The sequence below is a fragment of the Notothenia coriiceps genome, unplaced genomic scaffold, assembly GCF_000735185.1.
Source record: "Notothenia coriiceps isolate Sejong01 unplaced genomic scaffold, NC01 NC01_scaffold00011214, whole genome shotgun sequence".
Taxonomy (NCBI): Eukaryota; Metazoa; Chordata; class Actinopteri; order Perciformes; family Nototheniidae; genus Notothenia; species Notothenia coriiceps.
Genome location: NW_011343915.1, coordinates 274425 through 297388, shown reverse-complemented (window position 1 = coordinate 297388; position 22964 = coordinate 274425). Strand labels below are relative to the sequence as shown.

At 42.1% G+C, this 22964-nt stretch overlaps 2 protein-coding genes and 1 non-coding gene across 3 annotated transcripts in view; 1 reads left to right on the top strand and 2 right to left on the bottom strand.

The window, feature by feature from the left end:
• LOC104946591 (trichohyalin-like) overlaps window positions 1-7726 on the bottom strand; it is a 70403-nt gene extending 62677 nt beyond the window's left edge. Inside the window, exons 1-2 of the mRNA XM_010772458.1 lie at window positions 7259-7726; window positions 5244-5393 (exon numbers count right to left, since the gene is read on the bottom strand). Coding sequence (XP_010770760.1) covers window positions 5244-5393; window positions 7259-7483 — 375 coding nt within the window. The 5' untranslated portion in view covers window positions 7484-7726. The remainder of the gene's footprint in view (window positions 1-5243; window positions 5394-7258) is intronic.
• On the bottom strand, window positions 7132-7213 carry trnal-uag (transfer RNA leucine (anticodon UAG)). The gene has a single exon. It is a non-coding gene; the product is annotated as a tRNA-Leu (tRNA).
• Window positions 7727-7915: 189 nt separating the features above from the next.
• On the top strand, window positions 7916-15097 carry pex2 (peroxisomal biogenesis factor 2). The gene is made up of 2 exons (XM_010772457.1): window positions 7916-7967; window positions 13399-15097. Exons 1-2 carry the CDS (start codon window positions 7964-7966, stop codon window positions 14370-14372), a joined length of 978 nt encoding a protein of 325 aa, XP_010770759.1. The 5' UTR covers window positions 7916-7963; the 3' UTR covers window positions 14373-15097.
• Window positions 15098-22964: the final 7867 nt, after the last annotated feature.

Sequence of the window (22964 nt, the reverse complement as noted above, 5' to 3'; positions counted from 1 at the left end):
TGAGGAAGGTGGGGGGGGAAGAGACCGGCTAAGGTCACAGAGTTCAGGGACTGTTTTGAATGCAGACCTGTATTGAGTTTCCCCTTTCTCTCATTGACTTGATCCGGTCCCTCACGTCTACACAGGGTCAGCCACGTTTGGAGCAACTGCCTTTTTGCATTACGCCCAAAACATGAAGAGCTTACAAGGTAGCCAGCTTTATTCTAATATAAATCACTTGTAGCTAATCAAATATACCAACTTAATTAATTAAGTTACTTCATTTGCTGAGAAAATGCTACATATTTTCCTCCGCTTCAAGACACTTGTACTGGCCTGCGAGGCTGTGAAGGAATCAGGCCTTTCCTACACCCAGAAAATAACTAAACCATACACTCCAGCACGTGCACCAATCGGCTCCCAAACACCTCTCTGCGAGTGAGACTATAAAACAAAATCCCGACTTTTAACTATGCTAAAACCCATCTGGATCCACCGCACCTTGGCAAATAAAAAGGATCTCTTTTGTACTTAGCATTTAGGAAGGTGTGGCTTATTTTGAAGCCGATGCAAGAGCACCTACAAAGGTTCGTCTCTCTGTAACTGCAAGATTCTCTTCATGGTTAAAACGCACTTATTCCAAGCTGCGGTTATTCTCAATGCATCCGGATGATGTGTGGTTGAGAACTGTATCAATTCTAAAAGCTGTGGTCATCCTTAGAAAAAGGCTGTTTTCGTTATTTCCATTAAAGTTTTCCTCCAACAGCTACGCCATAAGTTACTTACTTTGTTATGTACTGCGTAGTTGAAATGGCTCTTAAGAGAGCTTCTATGGAGGGTTTCTCCCCATGACAGGAAAAATGATGTCCTCATTAGCATGGATTAAGTCATGAGGCCAATTTTTCTCATTTGGTTCCGGAGCATTTTTATAGCCCCTGTTCTGTGGTTTATGGGCAATGTCATAAATAGTCACTTTGTGAATCGCACCAAAAATTGGAGACTCATCACAGCTGGAGACTTTCCCGACTTTCAGTTGGCAAATTTATAGTCGACACTTGTTATAAACCATTTGCTTCTCCTCGGATACAAATAAGACAAAATAAATTAGGTTTAAGTTGTTAGCCCTGTTTTTTACAAAGAAGAAGAGCTAACAAGCATAGAAAATGGGACACTTTCAATGTGATTTGCAAGAAGCACACGTCTCCAGTCTGAAAGATGTGTTCACTAACATGTTTGAATATTCCTGGTATGGTAATCATTTGAGAATTGTGTGGGAATGGTGAGATGATAGGATGAGTAGATCAAAGACAAGGCCAGTGATCCCAAATGATCCCTACTGATCTGTTCTGATCTACACTGATCCCCCTCAGGCCTCCGCAGTCCCCCACACTGCCCCGCAGGCCAGAGGCTAAACTCTGGGAATTAAGAAATCTACCCAATAGACACACAGACTGCACATAATGTGCACACACACAAACAAAATGTGCAAAAAAGCCAGGATACTGTAACGGATGTAAAAAACATACCTTACCAAAGACTTAAAAAGGACCAAATGATAACAGAAAGCTCTGGACTAAAGAGTTAAACCTACAACTACCGACTGAGCCATGTTATTAACATTTCCCTATTTTATATGTCTCAAAACGAGGGTGCTTTCTTCATCTTCCCACTCATTGAAACCCACAATCTGGCCAACAAAAGTGTCCTCAAGCACGATACTGAATCCTTGCCACTAAGTTGTTCTGTAGCTGCTCTTGTGACTTTGACCTCTCTGGAATAACGCAAGTGGAAAAAACATCACTATAGAGTTCAATGGAAGTGCCAATTTTATTGTATTATATTATTACTAATCCTTAAGATGCCAAAATGACCAACAAGAGTATAAACCAGAGGACTAAAGGACATTTCTTTGAGGAACTCCTCAGCACTCATAATAATGCTTTTTATTGTAACCGAATGAGACAAAGAAAGTTTTTCCATCATCTTTCATTGGCTGGAAAATCTGCCAGCTATGGAAAGTGATACTGGAAAGAGCACCGCAAGGACTGGGAGTCTACTTCCTAACACGAGTACAGATACTCTGAGTGCTGTTTTAGAGTCTATCTGCAACTGGAACAACTTTCTATGATTTTTAATAATCCTTAAATACCTGCGTCAGTGAAACATGACAGGATGAATTTAAGTTCACTGCAAGGACTTTGGCATAGAATGACTAAAGAAAGTTTAGACCAGGGAGAAGCTGGTGGGGTTCATCAGGTAAGGACAGTAGTCAAAACTTTTATTCCTATGAGTTCAATATTGAACTGAAGCGTACTGAAAGCATTTCCTGTAACCACAGGTTAACATAGACATTCCGTATAATTCTCAAAGTACTATTTAACTCAGGGTTATAAAGTATGCAGGGAACATGATGATGCTACATCTGTCCTTGGATGGATGAAATATAGTCAACAGGCTAATTGCAGCAGTCTAGAACAGAGAACACAAGCCTTGGATTTCATGATATTATGACCACAAAACAAACTCTGTTTAGTGTCCATTACAGTTCAACCCTATTGTGCATCAACAAGACCATACACTACGATTCAATCAGACGTTAGCTAAGCTCCTATTACAGAGCTCATTGCATCGTTTACATGGTGGAACGGTCCATAAGTAGCTCTAAATGCTCTTCATTTGATTGGATTTCACATTATGGACATCAGAGCAGAAACACACTGTTGTCCCCTGGCTATCCTAATAGACTGTTGAGTGAAGGAGTCCATTTATTTGTATTTGTTTACCAATCTAGACCCTGAAAACATACAAAGTAACCGAAACAGACAGTGAGAGCATCGTTTAAGACGGGTGAAAACGGAGATTCAAAAGCCGAACCAGGGTCGATAGCACAGCAACACTTCCCTCACACTGTGTCTTTTGGCGGCTAAACGAACTTGTGCAACTGAATGAACAAAAGGAGTCAGCTGAGAGAATTTCATTTTATCAATTCCCACATTTTTCTCACCAATGACTCTTTAGCTTTATTTTATTCTGCCAAAGAGCTAAATAAATTGGTGAATTGCCTACAATTCAATTACAGTGAACATGTGAAAACTCTTAAAGGTCTTGGTTATTCTTACCATTCGTTACGCATGTATTGTGATATAGTTTGCAAGGAAATATTGTACACACTATTAAGTAAAGGCATCTAAGAAAACATTATGGAAGAGAAACCAAGGATTTATTTTCCGCTTTTTGATTAAGCAATTTTTCATTGAGGAAAATACAATTTTCGAACTCTAAAATGGATAGCTTTGAGTTGAGAAGTGCAAAGCATTATGTTACCTGAGCCTTTGAGACCGGCGCAGAGAGCACACAAAGCAAGCCCTCTGACCTTCTCCATAAAAGCAGATAAGTACTTTGATGGATAAAAGGCCGAAATTATTTTTCTGTTTGCAAAATTCACTCAGAAGGGGGAATATTGAATGAAGCCTGGGCCTAACTATAACAATACCTTACGGCCACTACATCAAGTGGTGATGTCCACGCAGTCCTGCCTTGTGTTGATGCAATCTTGGACAAAAGAATACATTTGGTAAAGCATTTCTGCTCTCAGCTTCGTTCCCACCTCCACTCTTCTTAGAATGAATAAGAATGTATGGTTTCCTCCAGAAAATGGCTACAAACTTAAGAAATAATAAGAGAGGACTTTTTTCAGCTTACATGCAGTCATATAACAGAACTGCGCGAGGCATTAAAAACAGAAACTGTTGCGCGGCTCCAGGCTCGTCCTTAATGCTTTTCTACATTGCCAATATTCTGCGCACTGATATTGTTCTGTGTAAACAATGAGGGATTCTCATGGTCTTAACTGTTAACCACAGTCAGGGTCTGATCTCCGCTGATTGAATTCTCTAAAGTCAAAGATGCCTTGGCCTCGAGAAGCGCACACAAAGAAATGTTCTTGGAGGCAGATACGGCAGCATAGCAAAGAAAGCCATGAGCTGTCATTCCGTTTTAAACTTGCTTTGTTGTTTTCTCTCTTTTGTGTTAATTCTGCCGTGCTTATGCATTTTGGTATTTGTATTTAGATGTTGTTTATGATTAGGAATGTCCTCCCTTTGACATACGCTGCTTCACTTATTACCAAATACCTGACCTTTATTTGTATAAAATCCCAAGGATAAAAGTTGGGTTTGCAAATCAATTACTGTTAAACTTTCAAAGGTTACTTCTTTATTTTACTTTATGCTTTCAAGTTCTTGTGCTCTTTATTCATATTGGCACACTCAAGAGGAGTCTCGGTTTTATCAGGGTGTAGAGATTGGATTAGATTTTTTTTAAATTAAGGTTGTAGTCTTTTTATGGTTTTATTTCATTGATGCATATTTGTCTTCATGAGATATATTTGGTCCCAATACATGAAGATGTTACTATATTTTGAGAGAAACGCATACCCAAAAAGTAAAAGAATGGTAATATGTACAGTATACTTTGAAGCACTTTTTATCAAAGTTACCCTGCGTGTAATCCATTCAGATAGATCTCTTAAAGACAAAGGAAATGAATAGCATAAAAAGACTGTAAAACAGAAATATCAAAGAAAATGAAAATACTCTTTCTAGTGGCGCATTTCCACTGCAGCGGGTAGCCCCATTTAAGCGTCCTCAAGCGGCCAGGCCAGTTTTTGGTGGCCTTTCCATATAGCGTAGCACCGGCTAGCGGGTACTTTTTCCCTCTTTTTCCGGCCCCATAAAATCGTGGTTCTATCAGGTCAGGGCCAGGGCTGAACTAGTGACGTCAACACTCTCGACTGCTGATTGGTCAGAGAGAATCGTCACAAGATCGCGCGCGAGATCATCCCTAGCGTCGCATATATATCTAGAAGCAAGCTTGCAGCATTTTTATACACAGCATTTTTGTAAACGGAGGAGCTACAAAAATGGCAACGTCAAAGAAAAGCACACCGTGGTCGACCGAGGAGGGTGACGACGTTCCTACATCTCATTGGGGATGATAAAATCCAGCAGGAGCTCGACGGAACAACTCGAAATGTGAAAGTGTTCCAGGATGTCTCTGCACAGATGAACCGCCTACACTGCGTTGCTACCCCAGGTCCTAAACTGTAATGGAAATGCGCCACGGCCTCAGACGGCCAACGAGGCAGCCCGAGGCCTGAGCGAGGACGCTTAAACGGGGCTACCCCGCTGCAGTGGAAATGTGCCATAAGTGAACTACTTAATTGAACCAAATTGCTATAAAAACATTTATAAGTAACACCTTACGTTCAGGATGGGATCTGAGGCGTGGAGCTTCATTCCCCGACAGGAAACCTTGTTGTCAGTTTCCTTCTGCAGATCCTCAACGGTCTCGACCAGCACCTGGTTCTGCTCTACGAGGTCATTCACATAAGACCACAGGAAATTCACTTTCTTCTGCAAGAACAACAGCACAGAGGGATCAAACGTTGGTTCATCTGCTGGGTTTAAACCGGTTTAAACATGCTGACAGTAGTACTAAGCAGTTTTTATTGAGTCATACCCCTGACAAGCTAAAACTCCTGTTTTGTTTTTTTTAAAGAGCATAAAAACTTAATTTGGACATCAACAATTATTACAGCATGGGTAACTGTCAGAAACAAAAGCCCACTGTTCTCCCTAAGACTTACTTTAATATACTTTTATTTTGTTTTAGCTTTCAGTGCATTCTTCTAGGTCAGTCTTTTATATCAGTAAAAACATAAATACGCATCAACAATAAAAGGGAATGCTTCTTAAATTCAGAATTATTTTGCCTTAGAGGAGCCCCCGTACATCTGTGTTCATAAACGTCTGTCCCCTAAAGCCAAAGAAGTCAACAAGCATCTTTGTACCGTCCCCTGACGCGTTATATAACACTGATGTTTAGCTTCAGGGAGAGTAACACACCTTAGTTTGTCTTTAGATAAGTTTGCCGTAAGACATTCTATTTTTCTATTTCTTAAAGTTACCAGTGCTGAGGTTGCTGGTGCTGGAAAAAAACAGTATATACTGAGAAACATACTCTTCTGTACTATTTTATTTATAGTTTCGCTGGTAGTTTTTGCCTTTAAGTTAACACTTTGTTTAAAAAAACGTTAGGCCAATTTAGTCTTTTCAGTTGTATTTAGTCAAAGTTTAGTGAGCATAGCCTGGGTTAAGTTCTGTTTGGCTTAACCTTTTCTGTGGGCAAAGAATATTGTTACAAACGTTATACATGTCTTTCTTAACACTCCTTAAGCCTGCCAGCTTTGATCCTTATAGCGTAAGAAAAAATACTTTGTATAAATTGTTTAATTTGCAGGTTGTTCGAATAAAATAGGAAACATCATAAACCTACAATGGGTTCATGGATGAATGGGCTTTGTGTTTTCAATGGACAAGCTTTGTGATTAATTGTCCATATCAACCTTTAGGACTTGGAAGCTCCTGGGTTCTAAACATGTAACCTTGTTAAGACTGGGGCCGGCTGACCGAAACCCATCTCCCAAACCTTGTTACACTTCCTTTGATGCACAGCCCAGCTCACACAGGCTACATTCTGTCGCTAAATGATGTCACATGACAATCCTGATGATTAGAAACCTCTCTTTTTTAAATATGAGTGTGGATCTGTGTTCCTGATCTCTGCCGCTCAGATGGAAACATAATGCAATTTGCCACCTGTTACAAGTGCTGCGGCTTTATGAAAGCACCCCTGCGCTTCCTCCTGTCATTTGTCTGACGGGACAGAGGTCATCTTCTGATGGCCAAGTCACGGTGGACAGGATGTGCTTTGATTTGTATTGGATGGATGATAACCTAATGACAATAGATGTAGGCAGAAAATACACTTCCTGTAGATACTTTGAGTCTGAATGGGGTCCTCAATTATTTGAAATGTATGCTGTTGACTTAAACAAATTAAATCTGGGGTCCAAAACCCTGGAAAGTTAACTTAGGACACTGCTGAGGTTGCCTTGTAAATAATTTGACTTAACTGTCACTTCAAGACAGAATGGGGTCAATATTTGTTGATTTCTTATGAGACATTTAAAATATTGTGTCTTCATCTAGATGGAAACAGACACGTACAATAACTAGTTGTCGATAAGGAGACGTTTTGATGTCGTACAGTAAGCATATCAGTCATAACGAGAAACTTAAATGATAATAATGGCAGTGGTGGGATTTGAACCCACGCCTCCAGAGAGACTGGAGCCTAAATCCAGCGCCTTAGACCGCTCGGCCACACTACCAATTAGACAAACTTTAAACGCTCTATCTATCACGTATTTACTCACCTGCTGCCGTTCCTCTTTGTTTAAAGTGGTGTTCAGCTCGAGACATGTCAATCTCTGCACGTGGAATCCCTTGAACTCGTTTACAAGCTGTTTAATGTTGTTTGAGTCGTGGATAGAAACTTCCAGCTTCTCTTCTGGGGGAGGTGGCAGGTTCAAATGATCACTTTCATGTCCCAAAACGTTCACGTTTTCGCCTGACTCCGGTGAAGTTGTCTTTTTGCTCATGGTAGTGAAAGTTTTCAGCGTGGCTCAAATACAGTACACGCACTTTTTAAGCTAACTAGCTAACACTCTTAATGACTGCTTGCCACGCTTGCTTCAAACTGTTCACATATTTATAGTTTACATTGTCTGACAACTGTGACGCCAACTGAAACAAGTATGTGCCTTGCATAACAAGTGCATGTAAGACATTATATGTGTGGTTTTATGTTAATTACCGTGGCCTCACCAACTTGGTCGCTATCTGCCGTTACTACAACGGAGGACTTTAACAGACTAATTTCCACTCACACTGACACTCCCTCCCAAAGTTTGCCGCTGCGTGATCTGATTGGCTCATTTTTACCCTTTGGCTTCATAGTCGTGACGTTTCTCCACACTATTGGTGGTTTCCCTTTAAGGGGCGAGTTTTACATCCACAACCCGGAAATACACATTGTTTTGGTCTAATCAGTGAGGACTGAGTTGAGTTCGCCAACAGAAATGGGTAAATACAGATCTGTTGTTTTGTTTCGCGATCATTAAAGTCTGGATGATATTCCTGAATACCGTGTTAGTTCTACGGAAAGCTCAAATGCAGAACATCTGCTTTTATAAACGATGTAAAGACTCGTCGTTTAATATGATCCCCTGCGTGTTGCTTTCTGCTGTCAGTGTTGTATGTTTGACGCGTTATGAGTATCATTTGCCTGCATGTTTTCATTAAAAATCAAATCGATTGTCAATGTCTGTCAATGTGTAGGCTATAGTGCATGCGTTTCAAACGAGGAAATTATTATTCATCGCGAGCCACATCCAGGTTTATTTACACAACTGCAACTCTAGATGGTAACCTTGTGAGTGTGTTTCCCTTCAAGAGTATGTTATACTGCTCTGCACATAATTCCATTATTCCTCTAAATAATCAGTGCTAGAGATCCAAACCTTCCACATTAAGATTCAAGGCAAAGTTGATCTTATTGATTTTCAAGAGACTGCTCTTCATTTCTCTCATCCCAATCATCACTCCTCTACCCTTATCTGTCTCATGGCTATATCTCTCCTTTCCACTGGCTTTGACTGCACTGCTCTTGCACTCTCACCCAAAACCTAATCCCTACTGTGATTATCACATAATGCTTTTGCCTTATTATCAAAATGGAGCAGATTTGGGTTTTGTTGTTGTTAAAGACTGATGGGTATGGGCTTAAAAAATTAAAAGACAATGTCCTGATGAGGGGGAATGTGGAGCTGCTGATTGCATGAGGTTGGAGTATAGACGTGTGTCTCTGGGGCTAAACACTTAGTGTAATGAGTGTGTTTTTAAGAGAATGACTGAAGTTAAATTAGGCTGTGATCTCACTCTGGGGGCATAAGGTCATTTTATGGGCTACAGTTTCCAGATGAAGTCAAGTGATAAAGGCAAGGGGGTTATCTGTGCGCTTGACAGATTAGCTTTATAGATTTAGTAAAATTATATTGCACATACATTGTTACAAACATTTTGTCCGACCAACAGTGCACACAGTTGTATTTCTGCTCATTCATACAGATGTTACAGATGTTCTCTAAACCTCCAGCGTGCTCAATTAATCCGGCTAAATTATATGCATCATATTCAGTGTCTGTTAGTATCACAGTATGTTTTTATTATAGTTGTGTACATTGCCAGAAGTCACATCTTTAAAGTGAAATAAACGTAACAGTTAACATGTTGGCACGTCATTTGGGGGTAACATTTTCAACGGCAGCAATCCAATTCCTAAAAGTGATTGAAACATACATATACATGAGGGATTCCTTAAAGTAGCATCTCTACAGTGTGTTATGACTGCATGGTGTTGTGCCTTTATTAGCATTTTGAGCCTGCAGTGGCTTTCCCATTCTCATTGATTGAACAGGACGGTAAATATTGAATGTTCTACTCTCACTCACTTTTTAATTGTTGCACAGATTAAAAAACAGAAAAATGCTTTCATGCATAAAGCACAAGCTAAGAGATGTGCTGATCAAATATTCCTCAGTACAACACATTTTATTTGCATGAGGTGAGGCCACAGTGCTCTCTCAGTAAGAAAGACACAACTTCAGTTCTCTCATTTATTAGCTGTTCCCCTTTTTCTACCACGTTCATTGTGCTTCTCTGCCCTCTAAATGTTTCATTACTTTTTAAGTTGTTTTTTGCAAACCCCTGTACTTATTACTCATACAGCCCTAGCATACTCAACCTTCCTACTCATGAAATCAATTAATTCTCTTAAATAATTTACCTCTGGAGCAAACCAGATTAAGCAGAGAACATTTTTTTTCCTACGTCAGACGTGCTATTCTAACTGATGTGTATTTTTTTGCATTCAGGCATTAACTTGGCCCTCACCCCGTGGCTCGGAGTAGTCTTGGGTGATTACAAAAAGGGGAGAGCCTTGATAAAGCATTAGTGTGTAACGCACACACATACACACAGCCTGAAGACCCCTCTGTGCATTTGCACACATTCATTTTTCATGAAACAGACTCATAACAATTAGTCTGGTTACCGCCTGGGTAATCTTAGCGTCCCCGTAATGCCTGTGGTCTGCAGCATGACATCACTCTCTTAAAAGTTCTTAATCTGACATTCTCATCCGTTTTCATAGTGAGGACATTAGAAGGCCGTGGCTAATAGGCCTGCTCTCGTTCCTGGCGAAAGAAGGGCAATAAAGTGAGGGAGCGAGGGGGAAAAAATGACACGGGGTGCTCAGAGAAATAGGTTTTATTCACTAGAGCTTTTACACAAATTAATTTACATGAGCGAGAGAAGAAAATGTAAAGTTGTAATTCAACATGCTTTGCCAATGCATAGCCTATTTCTCGCTACAAGCATCATAGAAGGCCAAGAGAACGTTTATACATTATTTCAGCAAATATATTATGCTAACAACCATTGCTAAGTGCTCAGGAATTTGAGCCCTGCACCACGCCAGCAGCTAAATTGAGACTTTTGGACGCAGTTTCCGAATGGCATGGACTGATAGCCTCGTTAGCAGCTTCAGAGCCCTTGTCCCCTGCAGTAAAAGACCCCAGAGATACGCCACCTTCCCAGCATCCCTCAGTCTTTAGTCCCCTGCCCTAAACACCCTCATCCCTTCCCTAGACACCAAAGCCAAGGTCAAGAAGAAAGTGCATCCTTCCTCTTTCTATAGGCTATTCCCTGGATGCACCTCAGCGTGGCTGTGCTTTAGGAAGGTTCCCTCCTCCTTTATTGTGACCGTCAGTCTCAAGGTCAGCTCAGGGGGAGAGGTCTGTGCTTATCTGTTTTCCCCTCTCTCATTTTTTCTCCTTAGCTATCATTTCCCCCAGTTTCCCTTCACAGTGGACAGTAGCTTAGAGGTTTCCTGAAGCATATTTTTTTGTCTTTATCTATCCATCTTTTTGTTAGCTGTCATTACTGCTCGCTGTCTAATTTCCAGAGCACTCGGTGCAGCTGTGCAGCTTCCGTCTGATGCTCCGTACGCTTTTGTTTCCTCTCCTTTCCTTCCCCACACTGGTCATAGCCTCCTTTCGCCTTGAGGCGGTGTTGCTGTGTGTTCCCTGTTAGATTGGATATTGTTGTTGTTGTTGGCTGTAAGCTACGGCAGTCAGCCTTGAGTCAGTGTGCTATCTTTGTCGAAACAAGGGCTAAGGAAACAAGGTGAGACAAAACCTTCTCATCTGACCTGAATCAAAAATACCTTTTAATATTCCCAGGAAGATGTTTTTTTTAAAAGTGTTTTATACAGCTTTGACAGGAAAGCAAGTTCCAAAAATTAAGACCCTAGATGTTTTGTCAATTTTTGTGAACTCCTTTCAAAAAGAGGGCATTTTGTCTCTGGTTGGCTGACCCACGCGAAATTCTATGTATCACTTCAGGTGTGTGTCTGAGTGAATTCATCAGAGAAAGAGTCAGTCCGCTTGTATCTGTGTGTACATTTTGCGTGCAAATGTCTGTGATCTATCGCACACCGTGCTCTGTAAACACTGGCATTGACTTCGACTTTTGACTATTACATAAGGAACATGGATTTCCAGCTGTCCACGGTAAAAGTGCTGTAAATTCAAATGCTTAATTTTTATAGGCAGCCCGGCATTGACTGAAGTGTCTGCTTGTTATATATTTGGCAAGTGCTGCAAGTCTGAAGGGAAGCTGTCAATAGCAATCCCAGCTATTGATATGGCAGTGGGCAGGAGATGTTACTTGGCCCCCGACTCCGGCATCCCTCTGATCCCTCTACATCATAATTACATTAATATTGACAGACCCTTGACAATAGTCACATTACTATTGATAGGTGGCTGTCAATACCGTGTTTCCCCAAATAAAACATATTCATTCATAACTTGTAAACTGCTCGATAAAAGGCTTTCAAAAGGATATTGGACCCGGCCGGGTTTGCTCTCCAGAGAGGGCTGCTGCTGTGACGGGGATTTCCACCACCTGCCTGTGTGTGTGTGGGTGTGTGTGGGTGTGTTTGTGTGTGTGTGTAACCGTGGACTGATAGATTAATTTGGCTATGTATTAGAGCTCTGCATAGATCAAGGCTACCCATGACATACAAACACAGTCACACACACACACAGGCACATAATCTGCACATTTTCTCCCATCAAGGAAAAACTTTCAGATTAAACTAAACAAATAGAGTGTGTTTATTGAGCATCCACATTCAGACTACCTCCACTTTTTTTTTTTAAACCCAAACTCCACTTCCGTCACAGGCGAGGTTCTAGTCACTAAACATGGCAGCATTTCAAATGCAGCTCAATGAATTTGTCACACCTGCTTACTTCAGCGTGAATTCACTATTTTTTCATTCATTTGCTAATTCTAACTTAGTTGGACGGTGTATCCTGGCTCTATTGAAACATCATGAATACACAGATGGTCCTGCGCGCCACAGTAAACCCGAGCATTGCCACCGTATATAAGAAGGGTTTTTTTTACCTCCTGAAGAAACGTCTAAAGTGACCATCATCTCCCTCTCTTTCTGTCAAAACTGCCATATTTACCCGGCTGAAATCTCTTTTAAAGCCTCGTGACAAATCCTGTTCAGTGAGACACAAAAGCCACTGTCAGAAAAGGCCTCTCGGTCTCCCTCTCTCTCTCTCTCTCTCTGGGCCTTTTGCTCTGTCTCTCCCTGCGTTAGTTAGTCTCCCACTTCTTAAGCGTTTCATTTGAGGAAAGGGCAGATAAAACTGGGGGGAACTGTGAGCACTTTTCTAAACGTATGCAGCGCAAAATAGCCCAGACGTCACAATGGTGGGATCCCATATGGAGTCGACTCTAGGGGGAGGAAAATTGTTCCACATTTGGCAGATGTTTACGGTGTACCAGAGACTGTGCCGTTAGCCTAATCCCTAGTGATGTGATTTGTACACACACCCCTATCTCCAGAGGGAGCAGGCACCAAGAGCCCCTGGGCTTCGCCTCCTACGTGTGTGTTTCTATGTGTGTGTGCGTGCTTGGGATTGTGTGTGTATACACTGGAGAGAGCCGTCTAAGACCCCCTGCTCCTCTGCATTGCACAGCTCAAAGGTTGCATTAAGGACGGGTTTTACATGTGAAAAGTGATTTCCGTTCCTATGTATAAAGAAAAAATAACCCTCCTAACAGGATGGGCCTCACCTCCGGGGCCTCATTCCTCCAACAACCCAGTTGTCCTTTTAATAGTTTTGCCTCTGTGTATATTTTGCTCATGACCCTGACTTTAATAGATCCAGTAATACAGTATTAAAGTATTTAAATATGTTAAGTCATGAGACATTTATGTACTTGAACTTATTTGCAGTTTTTGGGGAATTTCAAGGTTGTAGTTTTTTATATATTTGTTATAAGTGTTGTTGTCATTGGGGATAGCTTTTGTACTCCTTTGTTACATCTGTTTCCTGAAAAACATAATTAACATTTATCTTTTTTCCCGCAGGTTTTGAAAGCGAGGACGACCAAAAAAGGACATCTAAAAGCTCTAGTCCAGGAAGTGATGTCGACCCGCAGACCCCAGTGCTGCGCATCAGCCAGCTGGATGCCCTTGAACTAGACACAGCCTTAGAGCAGCTGGTATGGACCCAGTTCTCCCAGTGCTTCCACTACTGCCGGCCGGGCCTGCTCACCCCACTGGAGCCAGAACTGAGGGCTCTGCTCCAATTTCTCCTGTGGAGGTTCACACTTTATTCTAACAGTGCCACTGTGGGCCAGTCTCTACTGAGCCTGCGGTACCACAACACCCTCTCTACGTCTCCCCGTTACAGACCTCTGTCTCGCAGGCAGAAGCTGGGCCTGGCGCTGCTCACTGCGGGTCCACGTTGGCTGCAGGAACGCTCCTACAGCCTGCTTCAGAGTCTGAGTTCAGCAGCGTCTGCAGTAGACAGTGGCTTACTCCAAAAGGGTCTCCGCAACAGCCTGACACTTGTTTCTAGCATCACACAGATCGCAAGTCTCATCAACTTCCTCGTGTTCCTAAGGAAAGGTCGCCATCCTGTCCTGGCTGAAAGGATTGTGGGAGCTCAGGCGGCCTTCAGCAAGCCCAACGTAGTCCGGGACGTAACGTACCAGTACATGAATCGCGAGCTGCTGTGGCACGGCTTCGCAGAGTTCCTAATCTTCCTGTTACCTCTGATCAATACGAGGAAACTGAAAGCAAAAGTGTTCTCGATTGTTTCAGGGGGAGACAGCACAGAAAGGAAGGGAAGCACGGAAGAGCAAGGGGTGTGGAAAGAGTGCGGACTGTGTGGAGAGTGGCCGACCATGCCCCATACGGTGGGCTGCCGACATGTCTTCTGCTACTACTGCATCAAAACACACAGTATTGCAGACCCCGACCTCACCTGCCCCAAATGTGGTGCAGAAGCAGGGCAGCCTGAGCCGTTGAAGATGGAGGTGGAGATGGTTGCCATGTGAATAAGCAGTCATGTAATTATTTGGATTTGTAATAATTAAAATGCTGATTGAAAGAAAATTACTTATGACTAACTGTATAATAATGTTGATATCTTAAAGTACCACATTTTGATGAAAATGCATTGAACAATTATAATATGAGAATGTCTAGTAAAGTATATTAAAACATGAAAAAAGAGGTCCTTGGGAAAATCACGAGGTGTACATGAATGAGTTTATGACTGGAATTCAGTCTTTATGATGTCAGTGTCTTTCCTGAACACACATAGACCTGCTATGTTTAATGTATGTGTGCATATATTGACAATCCTCTGGCCCTAACGTTTCTCCAGCTGGACTTGGGACAGAACTATTTGTCTTTGGCGCACTGGACAGACTGCAGAGAACCACACAGAGCATATATTTGATGAGGGAACGTGTTGATTTATGCTTCAAATTGGCTGTGTGTGTGTGTGTGTGTGTGTGTGTGTGTGTGTGTGTGTGTGTGTGTGTGTGTGTGTGTGTGTGTGTGTGTGTGTGTGTGTGTGTGTGTGTGGAAATGTGTGTGTGTGTGTGTGTGTGTGTGTGTGTGTGTGTGGAAATGGGAATATTTGTTCTGATGAAAAATGCAGAAAGTCAGCTGAATAAATAATGGGAGGAATTTCTGATGCCTCTCATCATGGCCAAATTAGCATTTGTTGTGTATTTTGTGCCTAAATTGTATTTCAACATCATTAAAATTGATAGAGTGCTACCTCTTGGGTGTTTGTTTAGCTAAGTGGAGGGGAGAGAGATGAGGGAAAGTTATAACAATCAGCACACTTCTCTCTAGACAGGCCCGGTCGTTCTAACTCCCATTATCCGTTTTCACAGCACCCCAACATGCTCAAGATCAAGGGGGCAGCCGGGGGCTTGGATTGACTCTCTCTCTCACACACACACACACACACACACACACACACACACACACACACACACACACACACACACACACACACACACACACACACACACACACACACACACTTGACAGCCAGCCTCTCTTTTCCCTTGGCCTTTCTCTCTTTTGCTGCCTTTCCATCTCTCTCCCTCTGTAATCTCCAGGGCCCTCGCCCCTATAAGACTGTAGTAAACTGTACCAAAACCCTGGCAGTCGTCTCCTTCCTCGCAGGCGAATTACTCTCTAATCCCTGTAATGAGTCCAAAGATGCTTATTTATGCTGGAGTTAACCTCCACCAGTGAGCCCAGCCCCGGGCCAAACGCACCCCAGCTGAGTGAAGCCTTTCCCGGGCTGACAAGAGAGGAGCCGGGTGGGGTAGGGGGCTACCTCCCACCTCCTCTTCCCTCCCCCTTCCTCCCCTCTCCCGCTCTGATCACTAGGGCTTAATTGCTGATTGCCGAGACGATCAATCGGAACTGCAGGCGTGATAGAAAGCCTATTGCGCAGAGCTGGTCTCAGACCTGCCAGCTCAGAAAGACGTACACACATTTGCACTCAGATGAGGTTAATGTTTCTGTTGAGTGGAGAGGATAGCATTAAATATTGGTCCTCATGAGGTGCATGAATGCCTTGAAGAATATTGGGAAGGTGTACTGCCAGAGCTGATGTTGAAATATTTATGAAACTGACCGATGTGATCTTTATTTCCCCCAGAACTTCAGGTTTCTAGAGCAAATGTGCTATAGATATGTCCTTGGTGGAAATGCAAGGCCAAAATTAATGAATTGTACGGTTTAGAGCGCATAGATAGAAGTAGTGAAAAAGCCCCTTGTTTGATTAAAAGAAAATGTACACCTTAAGGGGGGTTTCAATCCTAGATGATGATTGGTTTGACATTATGTAAAGAACATCGTATGGATACTCGGAGGTACTGTCACATCAAGGACATTCTGACTAATGAATCTTACAGTAATGCATACAGAGCCAGAGACGGGGAAGACTATTTGTCAATATTTTATGCCCTGCATTACATTAATGTACGGCGAGTCCCAGAAAGCGAGATTAAGGAGATGTTTGAGATTAAGGATGCATATATGATCGACGTAATGCCGCTGGGACATGTCATTGTCTTAACATTCAGGCAGATTTACAATCCAAACCTTTTTGCAGATATTAGTCCAACTGAAGTCCCCCAGGAAAGGGAAAAGATAAAGAAGAAACAGTGCATTAAAGTCTATTAATTGAGTAGGGCCATGGATTGAATTAGTTGGAACTTGGAACAGGGCTCTGGATTTAAGGAAGGTAGCTAGGGCTCCGTTAAGCCTATCTGTCTTTGGATCTTTTCTAATTCACAGGCTCCGTGTGGAGAAGAAAAAGAGGAAGAAGCCCAGATTCCCAGCGGCTATGCAAAGCAATCTGCCCATTCACACGCAGCCATTTAGGGAGCAAATTGGCCCTGTGCCCCCTCTGACGAAAGTTTTAAGAGAAAGGGAATTAGGGCGTTGAATCCCTAACTAGATCTCCTTCTTTGATGAGCCTCTTTATCCGTCTGTCCCTCATCTCCATTTCTTTGATGTGAGGCGTTGATTTTCCTGATTAAATAGTTTTAAAGTAAAAAGCTCTTCTCTTGGCTCGGTAATACCGGGTACTTTACTATACCTATTGTAGGTTAGTTTGTGTGCATGCTTGCCGAATGGTCCATCTGTGGTATTCTTTAATTGGAACAGAGCCCCTGGCCCGCAGATAATAATAAGGATAGTACAATAGCTTTGATTCGTACATGCATATTTTTCTCTGAGAAAGAATGTTATCATTTAAGCTTTTACCTCTTCATTTGAAATGATTTGAAGGACTATGAAAGCCCTGCATCATTAATGAAATTAAAGAGTAAAAACACCTATGCTTCAACAAAATTCTATTTCTGATCCTTCTGCTCACGGTGAAAGCTTTCACCTACTTTTCAACAGGTAAGGGAATTCCACCCCTCTTGTAATGGGGAGATTTTTTCTAACAACTGACATCCCTTTCAAAGAGCAAATGACATTATTTTCATGCCAAGAAAAGCTGAAACAAAACATTTATTTGTTGACACCTCAGAGGATTTTTGACACCTGTATGTGTTTTTCTTGTGGCATGTCCAATATGTCAATAGGTTCTGCAAGCATTTCTCACATTTCATCTATTCAACAAAAGACATGCCAAACATAAAACGCCAAAATTCCTTCCAAGGTAGTGAAATCCTAGGTGTGCTCGAGTTCAGGGCTGCAGCCGCTCCAGGTACCTGTTATGAGAGCTCTTTCAACACCTGCGGGGCTTTGGATACCACCGGGCCCAATTATCTAAGTCTGCCTCCTCTTCTTAACCACCTCTTCAGTCTAACAGGTCAGGGGGACAATCAATCACTCCTAAAATAAGGAAGTAATTTCCTGAGCTTTTATCGTGGTGTTGAGGTTTTGTCTGGTTGCATTTCACACCTTCAGAGAAGATGGAGCAGCGTTGGTTTGGGAATATACAGAAGTTGGCCTTTTGTTCTTTGTTCTCAAGACCCAGGATCATTTGGGATCTATATAGGTTCTATATGTTCACCTCAATATGTGCGGTTAGAAAGAACAAATACAAAGATCAAGGAATAAGTCCTGCATCTCATGATACACGTCAATAAAGGTTATGTTGCTAAAAAAGTTGAGATGTAGGCTGTATCCTCCTCCACATCAGAAACAAAGGTATCCTGTAAGCATGCAAACAGACAGAGATGTGGAGGGGAGACTCATATACACTTAGTATTATATATCCTGCTTTACTGCATCTATCTTTTCTTATCCTAAATTATAAAAACATATCTGGTGGAAGACTTAATCAACCACTGTAATTAGAAATCAATTATATTGGTAACAATAATACATTACATTTATATAGCGCTTTTCCTGGTGCTCAAAGCGCTAAACAATACAATGTTTGAAATGTCACGTTCATCAACATCATAGCCTACACGAATCGTGGCTGGAAAGAGGTCATATGGTAAAATATGCACCAGAAACATTGTCAAATTATTGTCCATTATGGCACTTTTCTGAATCATACAGAGGGCAATATTATCGTACAAAATGTATTGTTATCATACAACTGGCAACGCTTTTCTAGAACAACCGAACAAGTGAGGTTATTTAAAACAAATATCTCACATCAAATAAAAATAAGACCAAACACAAACCAGCGGAGCGTTTACATTTCACATCCTCTTACACTAACACAGGGCTAAAGAGATGGAAGCAAACTTTACCCGACCTGTCCTCTGATTGGAGGAGCTTAGGACAGGAGCAAAGCGAGGGGATTGGACAAACGACCAGAGGGCATCATGGGGGATTATACACAGGTGTGTTGTGGTGTGCCTGGGGTTAGATCTGCCAAAGCCTAGCCTGTTTGTGTGTGTGTGTGCATCCTCTCGTCTGTATGTGTGTGTGTTTAGCCATCTCAGTCCTCTCCCTACTGATGTCTAGAACAGACTAAATGAGCAATAATCTGCACACATCCCTCCAGATGTCCCAGTGAATTTCCTGTGGCTTAAGGCACCAGCTGAGCTCTTTGAAAGTTTTGATAACTTCTGCAAATGTGATTGAACCTCTGCTTGTTCAGGAATGTGGTGCAGGACACAATGAGCTTAGTCCTATTTCCCCTCAAAGAGATGAAAAAAGGAGGCATGCGTGTGTACCGGTACACCTTTTAGTACATCTAGTCTTACGCAGTAATATGAGGATGGAACAGAAAGATGTTTGATGTGCGGTCTACAATCTGAGAAATGCATTTGAAAATATTTTTCAATAACTGTTTTCAAAATCAGTATTAGATGCATACATAACAGTGTTTTATTATGCAAGGATTAGATGGGAAGCCACATGCAGTTTGCAATATTCTTCAATTTCTTTTTGTAGCTACAATCTGGTGCACGTATGTCCAGTTTTACATTGTAAAGGCTCAGGCTTCAAACCAATTTACATAAATATATATTGTTATTGAGGGGGAAAGCCTCTGATCATCGTGCAATCAACCAGAAGTTGTCAGCAAGAGCAGAGGAAGAGTATCTTTATTCCCCATCATCTGTCAATCAATGACACCACAAGGCCCTAAATCTTCACAAGGAACAAAATAAGAGCACAAGAACATGTAAAGTGACATGAATATCTGATAATGTCCTAACGATCCGATTCAAATTCATCGAGAAAACCTAATATTTCAAATCTTACAGCCAAGTCACGGATAAAAGTATGTTAGGATGTAAAACAGAAGCACAATAATGGCCATGGATGGAAAAACATTTCAATAAAGCATCCCCGCGTGGGCATAGAGAGAAGCCTCAACCCTGCATGTAAGAATAATATGGAGGTAAAGGTAACAAGAGGAATTCTAAATAACATGTGTAGGCAACACACCGAACAATGAGAACAGCAGGCAGTAAAAGCCTAACCCTATTAAGTATGAGGCTGCTGGGTAATGACAATGTATTTGTGCATTTCAGCATCTTGGAATCTCCGGCTTTCCGGGGAAAGAAGAAATATAATTTTTGTGGTTGCCATGGATACCTGTGCGTGAAGGTTTTTCTGCGAGTCTCGGCTCCTCTAGGAGATCAGTGAACCGCATGTGTCAACCGGCATTAACCTGCTCAGTCCAACAAATGCACGGAGACACACATGCACAAGAAAGAATAATAAACATGAGCGTTAACCTTCTCATCTCGCAGTACAAACTGAGCTGCAGCCTCTAAACACACAAACACACAGTTGTTCACGTTGTCAGAGCTGATATGCACATGAGTGAACACCGAGCTGTACCCCGAAGAAAAAAACGTTAATTATAATGTTGTTCTGTTGTACTGCATGAGGTCTAAACCTCCACTGTAGAGTTGGCGCTTTCCAAACAGACAAAGTGCTAAAAACTATGGAGTGGTGCAGGAATGAGTCCCAAAACCTATTTTTGGTTAGATGCCTGAAATAAGGTCATTGGTTTAAAAGAAAAGTTTACAAGATTTTGGTTATGATAATGAATATGTAAAACCCCACTAGTGATTTTCCGAAGCTTGTATCGTGACTAAATAAGAATGCTAATGCCAAACATTAGCCGCATTTAGCTTAGCTATTTACTTCTGCCAATTGCATTTATGCTTCATGTGTCACCTGCTGAACAAAACGTGTAAGTATCATAAACCTGTGTTTGCCCAAGATCTCATTTTCTGCAATAACCACCATCCAGGGGAAAGATCCCCATCGCAATGCTGACTTCCGGGTTGGCCTTCAACATTACGCCACAGACTGCACCACTATACGTTCTGTAGGATCTGTTTTCTCTCATAGCACTTTAAGTTATTATCAGATTTATTTAAAATAAGTGAAGTAAGAATTTCAGAGGCGTTCTGGCCGAATCTCATGTGTGTTGCATTAGCTTAACATGTAGAGCATGAAGCCAGGGTTGGAAGACTGTTCCAACTGGGACCATGTCACCTAAATGATTAATTGATATTCTTGTAGCACCTGCCAAATTAATATATATGCATACTATGACTGACCCTGTTAGAGAAATGTCAAGTATGGTGTGGCAGAGTGTACAAAATACAGCCTGTGCCGGCTGGTGTATTTTTTTCCCTTACATTATTTCAGCTAAATCCTTGAAATGAACTAATTTGCATCAGTTCCTCAAGATTTTCTTGGTTTGGCAAAAGTGCAATGCTCTCCTCTGGAAAGTAATGCCAGATTTTTTTTAAAGCTAGACATTTATATATATGTATAAAAAAACACATAAATTGAGGCCCCACATTTTCTGAAATTCTACCCAAGAATCAGCTCTCTGGCATTTTCATAGTCTCTGTTTTCATCCTCTTCACAAACATGCCAGACTTTTCTCTGTAGGGCCCCTAACTGACACTCTGGGCTCGTTGTCAAGTATTATGTTCTCAAGTGTTTGTGCTTGTCTTCTGCGCCAAGCTGCTGGAGTCCTCTCTGCCCCATCCACAAAGGCCGACACAACATTCAGCACTCATATCTCTGCTTGTCTATCTGGGAGCCCGGCGTGTTTTCCCTCAAAGTCAAATTAAAAAGGTATGCCAGAAAGGAGAGCGTATCTGCAATTCAGAACACATTTTTCTATCAGACAGGAGATATATTGCCGACTAAGTATTGTCAGATGTTGGCAAATTCCACATATTTTTCATATCCGGCCCCCTGAAACTTGGGGCCGCTTCAAGACTCAAGGCACATCATCGACAGAGACTATGTTTGACCTTAGGAGCACGGACAGAAATGAACCAAATATCCATTCTGTTTTCTGCAAAAATATTTTCTCTGATATAAATGCAATATAAGCGACCATAAATCATTTAGGAATTCATTTGGGAATCATTTGAAAAACACATTTATTTGTGTGGTGTTCATCAATAAGCGTGGATCCTGTGGAAGTTTTATTTATATATTCATGCATTCAATAGATTCAGTTATTCATGTATTCACTCATTCACAAGGCCTAGATGGTGGCTATGCGTCAGGCCCCTGTGTGCGCGTTTATGAGTGTGTGTGTGTGTGACCTGCGGCGTAGTCCTGCTACGCTGCGGGCTAGTGCTGTTCCCCAGGGGGCTCTCATCTTTTACTGAGCCCTGACAGAAGATGGAGGCTGGGAGAGGGGTCCGCTGCATTAAAAAGCCTTTACCTAGCTCTGATTTATCACCCCTGCCTCACACACACAGTCACACACACACACACACACACACACACACACACACACACACACACACACACACACACACACACACAATCACACACAATCACACACGCACACCCACCGCCTGCCAACCCCACGCCATCTCACTATTCCTCGCCGCAGCTCGACTCTACACTCTATCAAACACACAGACACATGGATGCATGCACGCACACACAGACTCAAACGGACACACATTCACACACCATCAAACACAGACTCGTTCCATCATAAGATGGCTGCCTCAGAGAAAGAGTGAGGGAGCGGGGCGCCGCACTGCACCGCAGTGGTGATTTTGCATTTTAATGGTACCCCTCCTCTCATCCCTTCACCTCTCTCCCCCCCCAGTTGGTGATTCTGGTGTGTCGCAGGCAGGCAGGCGGCAAGCCACAGGCTACCTCACCACAGGAAGACAGAGCGACACAATTACAGGACAGCACTTCCTGGGTACGTCACCTGCAAACGGCTGCATTTGAATGTGACAGTCACTGAGGAGAGGGAGGAACCAGGGGAAGATGGGGATTTGTGTGTGTTTACTGTGGGAGGAAGTAGATAGTCACGTTACTAAACCACACAACATGGACCTTAATTGCAAATGAAGGCCCCACCTACACACAGGCAAGGACAAGAGAGAAAAGAAACGCTCAAAATTCTAAAGCAAAGCTACATGCATACCGTAACTGGACAAAGATGAACATTGGTTTAAAAAATGCATCACAGTAAACACTAAGATACACACACACAAACACACACAAGGCTGTCAACAGCACATGCGGGAAAAACACAGGACTTTGTCCTTGAGAGGGTCCAAGACTTGGTAATCATATTCATTCATTCATTCATACATATGGGTGGAATACATTTGCTCAATCTCCACTCGAGTTATTGCATGAGCGCTGATAAAAAAACTGGTAACAAAAAGAAAAAAAAG